At 39.9% G+C, this 12,225-nt stretch overlaps 5 protein-coding genes across 5 annotated transcripts; 3 read left to right on the top strand and 2 right to left on the bottom strand.

Moving 5' to 3' along the window:
* Window positions 1-1,810, bottom strand: PCOAH_00033270 (CMGC/CDK protein kinase; the record flags this gene model as incomplete). The annotated part of the gene is made up of 5 exons (XM_020060122.1): window positions 1-120; window positions 337-640; window positions 790-949; window positions 1,111-1,254; window positions 1,533-1,810. 5 exons carry the CDS (start codon window positions 1,669-1,671, stop codon window positions 1-3), a joined length of 867 nt encoding a protein of 288 aa, XP_019915668.1.
* A 793-nt stretch (window positions 1,811-2,603) lies between these two features.
* Window positions 2,604-3,935, bottom strand: PCOAH_00033260 (Elongation factor 1-alpha; the record flags this gene model as incomplete). The annotated part of the gene is made up of 1 exon (XM_020060121.1): window positions 2,604-3,935. The coding sequence occupies one exon, from the start codon at window positions 3,933-3,935 to the stop codon at window positions 2,604-2,606; it is 1,332 nt and encodes a 443-aa protein (XP_019916053.1).
* Window positions 3,936-5,376: 1,441 nt separating this feature from the next.
* Window positions 5,377-6,708, top strand: PCOAH_00033250 (Elongation factor 1-alpha; the record flags this gene model as incomplete). The annotated part of the gene is made up of 1 exon (XM_020060120.1): window positions 5,377-6,708. One exon carries the CDS (start codon window positions 5,377-5,379, stop codon window positions 6,706-6,708), a length of 1,332 nt encoding a protein of 443 aa, XP_019915908.1.
* Window positions 6,709-7,902: 1,194 nt separating this feature from the next.
* On the top strand, window positions 7,903-10,707 carry PCOAH_00033240 (Glutamyl-tRNA synthetase; the record flags this gene model as incomplete). The annotated part of the gene is made up of 7 exons (XM_020060119.1): window positions 7,903-8,357; window positions 8,612-8,698; window positions 8,849-8,933; window positions 9,086-9,387; window positions 9,606-9,731; window positions 9,859-9,930; window positions 10,086-10,707. The coding sequence occupies 7 exons, from the start codon at window positions 7,924-7,926 to the stop codon at window positions 10,705-10,707; spliced, it is 1,728 nt and encodes a 575-aa protein (XP_019915754.1).
* A 940-nt stretch (window positions 10,708-11,647) lies between these two features.
* PCOAH_00033230 (Dynein light chain) lies at window positions 11,648-12,016 on the top strand (the record flags this gene model as incomplete). The annotated part of the gene is made up of 1 exon (XM_020060118.1): window positions 11,648-12,016. One exon carries the CDS (start codon window positions 11,648-11,650, stop codon window positions 12,014-12,016), a length of 369 nt encoding a protein of 122 aa, XP_019915608.1.
* Between the last annotated feature and the right edge of the window lie 209 nt (window positions 12,017-12,225).

The following is a 12,225-nucleotide window of genomic DNA, read 5'->3' as shown; positions in this document are numbered from 1 at the left end:
TTAATTGCTCTCCTTGAAGTACGCATGCTCTAGGGCCTCTTTTGCGGTGATCCTCTGATTCGGGTCGAGTCTCAGCATCTTCGAGAGCAAATCTATCCCCGTGTCGTCTAATCCTTTTAACTAAAAGGAGGAGGCGCAAAGGGGTTTACTATGTATTATGTGAATGGTAACGTACATTGTATGGTGCGCATACGGCACGGAATGCACCTGAAACGTAGCACGTTTAAATAGGGGGCACACGAATGAGATGGTGAAGTGGGTAGGTCGAATGGGTGGGCATAAGGTTACATACAGAAAGGCCCATCCGTACTCGTGGCCCCAATATTTTTGCGTTACAAATGTCTCCCAGGGCAAGGGTTCATAGACCACAAAATCCGGATCGTACTTGGGAAGCTCAGTAACATTCGGCCAGTTCTCCGAATTGGGGGTTCCTAGAATTTTGAATATCCTCATGAGCTGATCTGTTTCGGACACCCCTGGAAAGAGGGGTCTCCCATTCACCATTTCTGCGAATATGCACCCCACGCTCCACATGTCAATTGGGGTGGAATATTTCTTCGATCCCATTAAAATATCCGGTGCTCTATACCACAGCGTGACGACTTCGTGGGTGTATTTCCGCACGGGGATTCCAAAGGCCCTGGGGGAGAAGGCAGATAACCCGGGGAGAAACGAAGTGTGTGTATTATGGCGCATTGAAATGGGCACACGGGTGTACAACAGTTCTACGCAATAGCACAGGTGCATACACGTGGGCGAGAAGGATAAACGAATCTACGGAGGATCTACCTGGCGAGTCCGAAATCCGCGATTTTTAATTCTCCTTCCCGATTTATGAGCAAATTCTGCGGCTTCAAGTCGCGGTGCAGCACTCTATGTTCATGACAGTAGGCTATTCCACTGAGCAACTGGAGTAAAAATGACTTGGCCGTTACGGACTCGAGTCCTCCTGTGGGTGAAAATGGATCATCGTTAGGGAGGTGCCCAAGGGTACCTTCACATGCACACGGTAATACTCAAAGGTGCATGTCAACGTGTGCATAACGAACATGACAAATTTAAAGTAGAAAACGGAACGTGCATGCAAATTTTTTTTTTATCATTTCTAACCATCGCATACGTCCAGAAGTTTTTTGAGGTCTTGGTCGAGGTGCTCAAAAACCAGTATCAGTCTTTTCTTTGTGTGTATGACATCATACAACTTGACTATATTTGAATGCTTTAACTCTTTTAGAATGCTTATTTCTCTAATCGCTGCGTGGTGGGAATGAGTTGGAGCGCTTATGTATGTGTGCATTTGTGCGAGGAAGCGAGCAGACATTGCTGTGCTTCTGCAGACATGTGTATAGATACGTATTACATGAGGTAAAACCGTGTGTAACTTCGGGACCGTTTTTTTTTTTTTTTTAATTGTGTGCATAATCGCACATTTGCATATGCACACATGCTGGCTCACCCGCCCACTCGTGCATGCGTGCAATTTTAAGCAACTCCAGCGGGAGGGTACGCTCCCTGTACATAACTGTGCTAACCGGTTGACGGAATGCCTTCGTCCTCTTTTTCCAGTCTTATTTTCTTCAACGCGAATGTTTCGCCGTAATTATTTTGTGCTTTGTAAACTACACCATATGTACCTTCTCCAATTTTTTCTAATCCATGGTATTTTTCCATTTTTTTTCTTTTAAGTGAAGATCACAGATGCTGTGCTTTTACTTCTTAAAACATCCTACCCACATTGTCATTACGATAAATAAAGGGAAATTGATATATCTGACCAAAAAATTAAGCGCTTTTTGTAAGCAGCTGATATATTCCGATATACGGATAGCCAAAATGCAGGAATAGGAGCAAGCAATATGTGTTCCCACATTTTTTTTTTTTTTCTTTTTTTTTGACCAGCCAATATTTTTTTTTCAGAACGAAAAAAAAAAAAAAAAAAAAAAAAAAAAAAATTATTTGCACACGGGGTGTACATAGACCCGCGAGAAACCACATCCTGCACAATTGAGTAAAGATGTGCAGACATGTAACTAGCATATAACCCATGTATACAGATGAACATAGTAAAGAGGGCGAATACGAAGTTATGTTTCATACCCTGTGAACTGCCCTTCCGCAACACTGAGCAGGTGGCGCCAAAACTTTGCCTTATTTTTAAAAACGCCGGTGTAGCTAGCGAAAAAGTAATGTGCGTTAAATTAAAAGAAAATTCTCTAAACTGTTCATAAAAATAGCTTTCCTTATACAAGTCTTTACTCGCGCTGTTTTACAATAGTTATTATTTATTCACTATGAGTGCAGGATTTACGTATAAAATATACACGTGTGTATTCTTTTAAAAATGCTTCTCACAACAATGAGGGGCTATACAATTTTACAAAGTATATACAATTTTTGGTCGGAGAAAACCGAAAAATGAAAGAAAAGATTTATGTAAAGCGTAATATATATATATATAAATGCTATATAAGAGGTAATATAGGTGATACAAAATATGTAACAAGCAATTGTATGGAAGCCTCCTATTGTACAGTGCATAGTCCGAGAAATAGAGAAGCTCAATGAGCCTGGAGAATAATCATAATAATATATGATGCGCACGTTTATTTCTTGGCTGGGTTTTTGGCAGATACGGCACCAGGTTCTTTCTTTTCAACGGCTTTAATAATACCAACAGCAATGGTCTGTCTCATATCTCGAATAGCAAATCTTCCTAAAGGTGGGTACTCAGTAAAGGTTTCAACAACCATAGGTTTCTTTGGCTCGAGACTGACTAAAGCGGAATCACCAGACTTAATAGATTTGGGATTTTCTTCCACAACTTTACCAGAACGCTTGTCAATCTTAGAGTCGATGTTCAAGAATTTACAAGAAATGTGAGCAGTGTGACAATCGAGGACAGGGCTGTATCCGTTCTTGATTTCTCCAGGATGGTTCAAAATAATGACTTGTGCAGTAAACTTGGAACATCCCTTGGCTGGCTCGTTCTTGGTATCAGATGCAACATATCCTCTCTTGATTTCCTTAACAGAAACGTTCTTCACGTTAAATCCGATATTGTCACCAGGTCTGGCTTCTTCCAAAACTTCCTTGTGCATTTCAACAGATTTACATTCCGAAACGACAGCGGAGGGTGCGAAATTGAGGACCATACCAGCCTTCAATATACCGGTTTCTACTCTTCCGACAGGGACAGTACCAATACCACCGATTTTGTAAACACCCTGGAGTGGAATTCTTAAAGGCTTATCATAGGGTCTCTTGGGTGGTTCCATAGTATCAAGAGCTTCAATTAAAGTTCTTCCCTTATACCATGGGGTCTTCTCGGATTTCTCAATGAGGTTATCACCTTCAAAACCAGAAATGGGAATAAAGTCAACCTTGTCAGCTTGGTATCCAACTTTTTTCAAGTAATCTCTGACTTCCTTCTTAATTTCCTCATATCTATCTTCTGAATATTTAACAGTGTCCATTTTGTTAACACCAACAACGATTTGTTTCACACCAAGGGTAAAGGCTAACAAAGCATGCTCTTTGGTTTGACCTTCCTTAGAGAAAGCACCCTCGAAACCACCTACTTCAGCTGGAACAACCAACAAAGCTACGTCTGCCTGTGACGTACCGGTAATCATATTTTTAATAAAATCCTTATGGCCTGGGGCATCAATAACGGTGAAGAAATACCTAGGGGTTTCGAACTTCCATAAGGCAATATCAATGGTAATACCTCTTTCTCTTTCCGCCTTAAGCTTATCCAACACCCATGCGTACTTAAAACTTCCCTTTCCCATTTCGGCCGATTCCTTTTCAAACTTCTCTATGGTTCTCCTGTCAATACCTCCCAGCTTGTAAATAATATGACCCGTGGTCGTGGATTTTCCACTATCGACATGGCCGATAACGACTAAGTTAATATGCGTTTTTTCCTTTCCCATTTTGAACAAAGTTTAATTTTTTTTAAGGGCAATCTGTAAACAATTCGTATGTACGAGCGCGGTTTGGGGCAATTTGCGCGATGTGGTAATACGTAAAAATATATATATTATTATATATCGCGTATGCTACGAATAATTTAAGAAATCTTAAAATGTTGTTAAAATGAAGAGAAAAAGAACCACGTTACTTTTTTGCGTTTTAATATAGTTCCAAATTTTACGAGTAACTTATTCGAAATGATATGTAGGGAGAAAAATTTTAAAAAGAAAAAAAAAAAAAAAAGAAATATGCTTTACGTTATATTTTTTTTAATGAAGTAAAAAATTAGAAAAAATTATGAACGAGTCAGGTAAAAAGCTTATTTAAAAAAAAAAAAAAAAAAAAATGGCTGCGCATATGTTAATAGGAGGCCACATATGCATTAAGTGCTTTTTCTTTTAATGGTTCTTGTTCAAAGAAGTATGGTATATATATTTTGCAATATGCTCCTATTGCCAGTATTGAAATACGTATCACCCCTGTAGTAGCATTTTTCCGTAGCGATTTGCACTATCGCGTAACTCGGTACTGTAGCAATTTTTTCTGGCGTATTCTGCTCGCATTGAATAAAAAACGCACTGGTGTCAGGAGGGGTGGTAGAGGCCAAAAAAAAATGTCCCTATATATATATATTGCTGAAACGGAATTTTTATATAAAATTGTTTAATGCGTAAATAATTAAAAATATTCGCATTGGAGTGAGAACTATGAAGATCAAAGTATTCTACCTATATAGGTCCAGTTTCAAATTAAGTGCTTTTCGCCGTTTCCTGTAATGCAGCAATTGTTTTGCGTTATTCTTGAATTCGCGTACCTATATAACAGGTGGTATTATAAATAACGCTTGCCTATCATTGCCGCTCATAAAAGTACGCATATATAAAAGTATCATTCTTCACACTCCACATTCGCAATTCCGCAAATAGGAGTTTTCGATACTCACATGTGGATGGAAGTATGTAGTACGCTATTTCATTTTACCTCCATATTTACCTGATTTTTCTTCCCTAATTTTATTGTACCGACATACGGAAGTATATTTTTTTATCTGCTATAAAAAATTTCCGAAATCGTTATTTATTTTTTACGCAAAAAATTGTATGCACTTTTTATTCACTTCTGTACAATTAAATCGTAACATAAGGAAAAAAAATAAAAATAAATAAATAAAAAAAGATTATAAGCAGGCACAAAAATTAACAGAAGTTTATAAACCATATATCAAAACACCATAGCAATTTTAAGCTTCCTCTTTTCCCTCTTCTGAAAAAGAAACAACCGTTAAACAAGTTTTACAAACTTTTGCAAAGCGTTAAGCATAAAAAAAGTACATACATATATACATACGTATATAAAGAATTTCTCCTCACATAACTTTTTTTCACTTAAACTTTATTCAAAATGGGAAAGGAAAAAACGCATATTAACTTAGTCGTTATCGGCCATGTCGATAGTGGAAAATCCACGACCACGGGTCATATTATTTACAAGCTGGGAGGTATTGACAGGAGAACCATAGAGAAGTTTGAAAAGGAATCGGCCGAAATGGGAAAGGGAAGTTTTAAGTACGCATGGGTGTTGGATAAGCTTAAGGCGGAAAGAGAAAGAGGTATTACCATTGATATTGCCTTATGGAAGTTCGAAACCCCTAGGTATTTCTTCACCGTTATTGATGCCCCAGGCCATAAGGATTTTATTAAAAATATGATTACCGGTACGTCACAGGCAGACGTAGCTTTGTTGGTTGTTCCAGCTGAAGTAGGTGGTTTCGAGGGTGCTTTCTCTAAGGAAGGTCAAACCAAAGAGCATGCTTTGTTAGCCTTTACCCTTGGTGTGAAACAAATCGTTGTTGGTGTTAACAAAATGGACACTGTTAAATATTCAGAAGATAGATATGAGGAAATTAAGAAGGAAGTCAGAGATTACTTGAAAAAAGTTGGATACCAAGCTGACAAGGTTGACTTTATTCCCATTTCTGGTTTTGAAGGTGATAACCTCATTGAGAAATCCGAGAAGACCCCATGGTATAAGGGAAGAACTTTAATTGAAGCTCTTGATACTATGGAACCACCCAAGAGACCCTATGATAAGCCTTTAAGAATTCCACTCCAGGGTGTTTACAAAATCGGTGGTATTGGTACTGTCCCTGTCGGAAGAGTAGAAACCGGTATATTGAAGGCTGGTATGGTCCTCAATTTCGCACCCTCCGCTGTCGTTTCGGAATGTAAATCTGTTGAAATGCACAAGGAAGTTTTGGAAGAAGCCAGACCTGGTGACAATATCGGATTTAACGTGAAGAACGTTTCTGTTAAGGAAATCAAGAGAGGATATGTTGCATCTGATACCAAGAACGAGCCAGCCAAGGGATGTTCCAAGTTTACTGCACAAGTCATTATTTTGAACCATCCTGGAGAAATCAAGAACGGATACAGCCCTGTCCTCGATTGTCACACTGCTCACATTTCTTGTAAATTCTTGAACATCGACTCTAAGATTGACAAGCGTTCTGGTAAAGTTGTGGAAGAAAATCCCAAATCTATTAAGTCTGGTGATTCCGCTTTAGTCAGTCTCGAGCCAAAGAAACCTATGGTTGTTGAAACCTTTACTGAGTACCCACCTTTAGGAAGATTTGCTATTCGAGATATGAGACAGACCATTGCTGTTGGTATTATTAAAGCCGTTGAAAAGAAAGAACCTGGTGCCGTATCTGCCAAAAACCCAGCCAAGAAATAAACGCGCACATCATATATTATTATTATTGTTCTCCATGCTACCTGGCGTACCACATGTGTATACAATCCATTACATATTATATACATATCATGTGCGTACGTAAGTACGTATGTTGTGCGCATACCCAGGTATATGCCACATTCAGACATATATTCACTTAAGGTTTTTCTCGCTTGTTCCATTTATATGTGTGTACAAATGGATCAAATATCGGAATTAAGTTAATTATATGTTGTAAAAAAAAAAAAAAAAAAAAAAAAAAAAAAAATCCAAATTGCATAATTTTGGCTGTTTTTATATTATTTTATTTTTCCACATGGGGTATATACAATAATATTAAACGAAACCAAAGACCAACGAGTTCTCCTCAAGAAAGAGTGTACATATATGTGTATACATGTGTATATGTATATATATTTACATATTTATGTGTATATATGCATGTACGTGTGTATATGTACGTAACTTAAATTAAAAACGCGCTACAAATAAAGTGAACATTACAGATATGCAACATATGAGCAATTTGGGAAATATTCTGTGTGTATGTTCCTTCCAGGCTGAACTTGTGGAAAGGAGCATATATGCACCTTCATATGGGAGGACAAAAATAGTTCGTTCGCATGTCAATTTTTCCCTGTGCTTAGCTCAGACGAGCAAAATTCCATTAAAGGGGACAAATAAAATGATGCACCTTAAAAGGCACTGCTATCGTTGCAATGGTAGGACGTAGTGTGTGGACCCATACGTTCAATGCTGTGCAGACAACCTTGATCCATCCACCATACGGCTACATGTTATATATAACTGTGCAATGTACCACGCCGTGCTTTGCTGACCCCCGATCTATTTTACCTATGTTTTTTTGAGAAGGTCAAATCGGAGTAAGCAGAATTGTATGATTATTGCGTGTGTGCTTTTGAAAATCGTTCTTCCTCTTCTTTTTTTTTCTGCAAAACGGGGAGCAGGCTGATATGGTGTGAAGAGAACCCCCCTGCTGTGGTTCAAACGAGATCGTCCTCTGCCCCATTTTTAGCCTTCGTGTGAGAACTGGGTTTGCCAAAGGGTTGGAAAGCCGAACGGGGAACTGCACACAACGTTGATACAACGCAGGTTGACACAACGATTTTTTTTTTTTTTTTTTTTTTTTTCCATAATGTTCGGCTAAATATTTGTGTGACAGCTTATAACATTGTACGTACCTCTCGCCGAAACATGAAATGTGCCCTTGTTCTCCTGAACCTCCTTGTGACATATACAAATGGAATGGTAAAATATAGTGGCTCCATTCAGTTTTTGTTCATACCGAGCATAAATGGCCAACAAATTTTATCACCCCATAAAGGGGAGAAAAAAAAACATTGTTTTGTTATAAAAAAAGAAAAGGGTGGATTTTCCAAAAGTGAGAACAAGTGCAGAGAGAGAAAAAATATTCTCAAGGGGGAAAAGGGCAACACTCCTTATGCCGAACCGAGATTGAGGTTTGCTCCAAGTCCAACAGGATTTTTACATGTAGGGGGGTGTAGGACATTTTTATACAATTACATTTTGGCTAAACAGCTGAAGGGGTCCCTCATCCTTCGGCTGGAAGACACAGACGTGGAGAGAAATGCGCAGGATTCATTTAACGAAATTGTTAAGGATTTAAGGTATCACTAAAATGGGGATTTCCCGATGTGGCACCTTCCTGTGGTGGAGGTTCCCCCCATTCGTCTGAAACGCATCGAATAAGTGGCGTGCATATTCATATGTGTGCTTATCCGCATGTGTGTATGTTTCCATGGGGGGCATAATAGGAAAAGCTTGCAAGAGAAACATCCTTGCACAACATACTGCTCTATGCAAGGTTACACTTCTTTGACCCCACCATATGATTATTGCTCCTCTGTGTTACAATCAACAGGTGGCTGAACCTAAGCTGGGATGAAGGTCCAGACGTGGGAGGGGCATACGGGCCATACAAGCAGTCCGAAAAAATAGAGCTTTACAAGTACGGATGGGAAGAAAAAAAAGTGACTGTCCTACGTCACCCCTAAGTAGATACTCCAAATGTGTACAAACGAAAGTGTGCCGTTCCTTCTACCCTAAAAGGATCATCGATTTCATACCACCCTGTTGCACATTTATATTGACCCTTCAGAGAAATAGCCCATGAGTTTGTCAAAGAGGGAAAGGCCTATTTCTGTTTCTGCACGAAGGATGAGTTATCCGAAAAGAAAGAGAAGGTACGACCATGGGTGCAGTCATGATGGCGCTGCACATTCGTCGGTTAAAAAGTGACCACCATGAGAAGAAGCACACTTGCATGGAGCAATAGGGTGATAGAACGATCGCGTGAGTGTAACATTTGCACACCTCCTTTATTCTCCCTTCATAGGCCAAGCTGGCAAGGACGAAATACACGTATGACCGAACATGCCGGGACTTAAGTGATGAGATGGTTAAGCAAAACATGTTGAAGGAGAAGCCATACACCATACGATTCAGATCACCCACGGGCAGAAAGATTACACTAAATGATATTTTAAAAAATGAAATTGTGGATTCGGTGAATGAGGATTTTATTATTCTCAGAAGTGACTCCTCCCCCACGTATAATTTCTCAGCCTCCGTGGATGACCATTTGATGAGGATATCTCATGTGATACGTGGGGTGGAGCATATTTCAAACACGTTCAAGTAAGAAGGCATGCGCATGCAAAAGTGTAGGCCCATGCACGGGGGGGTTTGAGCTAGCTGTAGCATTAAGAGGAAATCCATCTTACATTTTATGCAATAACCCTTTATGTAGTTTGATACCACTTCATGCTGGTGGTAGCGCACCACCGCAGCTTTCAAGGTGTGTGAGGAGCCACGAAAAAAATCACCGCACGCAAATGCATTTTACCATTTTGTAGGCAAATTTTGGTGCTGGAGGCCCTGCGTGCGCGTATCCCCCTTTACGCCCATGTTCCCGTCATAACGACCGTGCAGAAGAAGAAAATTAGCAAGCGGAATAATGAGTACCTGGTGCGGAGCTTGAGGTACATGCGTGTGCTGCATGCACATATTTGTATGCGCCCTTCGTGCTTTGCTTTGTGCCAGCTAGCCATTTTCACAAATTAAAAAAAAAAAAAAAAAAAAAAAAAAATTCTTCCTTGTTCACCTTAGGGAAGAGGGGTTTAAGCCCGACTGCGTGATTAACTACATGGGAACCCTTGGATGGGGCAGCGTCTCGAAGAGGTGAGTATCCGAGCAGGAGTACATAGCGTGTGGGGACAATTGATGAAAAGTGCATATTTGTGCTCACATGCGAAGCTGCGCATGCGGGGGGGATAGCAGATCATTCACATCATGCCACACCGTGTGCATGTCATTCACCTGCCGCTTCCCTGCAGGGAGTTCTACACCCTGGACGAGCTCGTCGCCAACTTCGACTTGCGTGCGCTAAACAAATCTGCACTTGTGTTTGACATAAAGAAGCTCAAATGGATGAACAAAAAGTACCTGTTAGCACAGGAAGTCGAAACGTATGTGCAAGAAGCAGAGCAATTTTTAATTGAGAAAAAAATCCTAACAAAAGGATGCAGCGAATTTGTACGTTTATGCATTAGGGTGTTTAAGGATGATGTGCATAATTATGAAGAGCTGGGGAGGTACATTATGGAGGCAATTTCATATGACCACTTAGCTCATCCGTTTGATAAGAATAATGAAAAGCTAAAAAAGGTAGCCACCATTTTATGTCACTGGTGGGAGGGAAATAAAAGTAGCATAAACTGCTTTGAAGATTTCTTTTCAGAAAATTTCGACGCGCTTATAGGACTTGTTGCGAAAGGTACCAATATGGAAAGGAATGAAATTTTATTAAAAGTTCGTTTTCTTTTAACCTTCCAAAATAGGGGTGTTCCATTTGTGCATTTGTTACAATTGTGGGCATTGGCTAAAAAAAGCAAAGTGCCAAATTATGTGCCCGTGGAGGACAGGATTCGGCACCTTAAGGAGGTATTCACTGGGTGAATGGGTGTGCAGCGTAGCCTGCTCTACTTTGTAATTAAAAGTGGCTCCATTAGGATTTTGCTTACCCTATGGGGGGGTCACCGTTTGGAGGGTATATTTGTAGATCATCCTTGTAGAAAAGATGTTGTACCTATTCTTTCCCATTCCTTTGCCGTAATTTTTTAACCTTTCTCCGAGCTGCCCAATTTAATGGAAAGATGGATGCTCTGTATATCATTGCACGTGAGGGAGGTATGTACCGCGTGTCCTCCCTTCCGTGGGTTCAGTTCCATTTTTACCAAAATGGGGAGAAATTATCCTAGCGAGACCAAATGTACGGCGCCAGGAAGTTTCCCGTTTTTACTATATTTGAAAAAATATTCACGTGGTACGACCAGCCACATGTGTATATCTTTGTCACCTTCTTTTTTCTTTTTTTTTTTCCATTTTTTCGATGTCTACTCTTTTAAATTTCTGTACTTTTTTTTTTTTTTTTCTCCTCAAAGTGGAGACATGATTAGCTGAGCATGTTTTTCGTCAAACAGCGATAGCTTATCCTTTCACTTATTGGCAAAATTTACTTAAACATTCGTGTGCACTCCTACCAATTAATTTTGCTCCTTCTCTTAAGCGGCTTATCATTTGGCATTGTCAGTAGGCCCTCCTTTATGCGCGAAACGTGTGCAGGAATACATTTCCCTGCGTTTGTGTGGAATATTGAAAGGGTCTCTTCGCTCGTTCCCTTAGGTTTTGTTTTGCATTCACTTTTGTTTCCCTTCCCTTTGTGGGAATCACCCTCTCTCTTTTCTGTTAAGATGCACCTTTGATATTAATTTATTGTGATTTTCCCGATTTGTACAAATTTCCTCAATTCATCTTTTCCATCGCTGTTGCGTTTCTACACTCAGTCACCATTGCTGCTCTGTCGCCATACCGCTCCGCTACTCTGTTGCAACCCAAAATGGAAACGGGTGAAGTGAAGAAATACTCCTCCAAGTTCGACATAAAGGGGATTTGTATGACCAGCGAGAATTGCGAAAAAGTGTGCAGGATCTGTTTGAAGGCAATTCGGGAAAACAAGCTGGAGAAGGATATAGCTAGCCAAATAAAAAACAAGTGCGAAAATGATGAGCTGTTAAATAAAGAAAATTCAGATGACCACACGAATTATCTTCGCATGGAGGACAGTTTAAAAAATCAGAACATCGGATCTTGGCAGTGCATCGTCGGGAAGAACTTTGCCTTTTCTATAAACTACCAGTTTAACTGCATGTTGTATTTCCAGCACAAAATTTCCAAGTTGGCCATTTTGGTGTACAAATCGGTTTGATTGCCGTTATGGTTGTTAGGGTGCTTAGGGGGGTTATCCGTATTAGCGTTGTTAACGGTGCTAGCGGTGCTGCTATTAAGGGAATATTTGTACTCGTATGAATATGTTAATGCACATGTTCCACACGCCTATGGGCATATGCACGTGCAGGTGTTTTTTTCTGTTTCATCTTGCAGGTTTATTCGCTCGTATGCCCAAGCATTAGCACA

This window comes from Plasmodium coatneyi, chromosome 11 (genome assembly GCF_001680005.1).
Source record: "Plasmodium coatneyi strain Hackeri chromosome 11, complete sequence".
NCBI lineage: Eukaryota > Apicomplexa > Aconoidasida > Haemosporida > Plasmodiidae > Plasmodium > Plasmodium coatneyi.
This window is presented reverse-complemented; position numbering and strand designations above follow the sequence as displayed.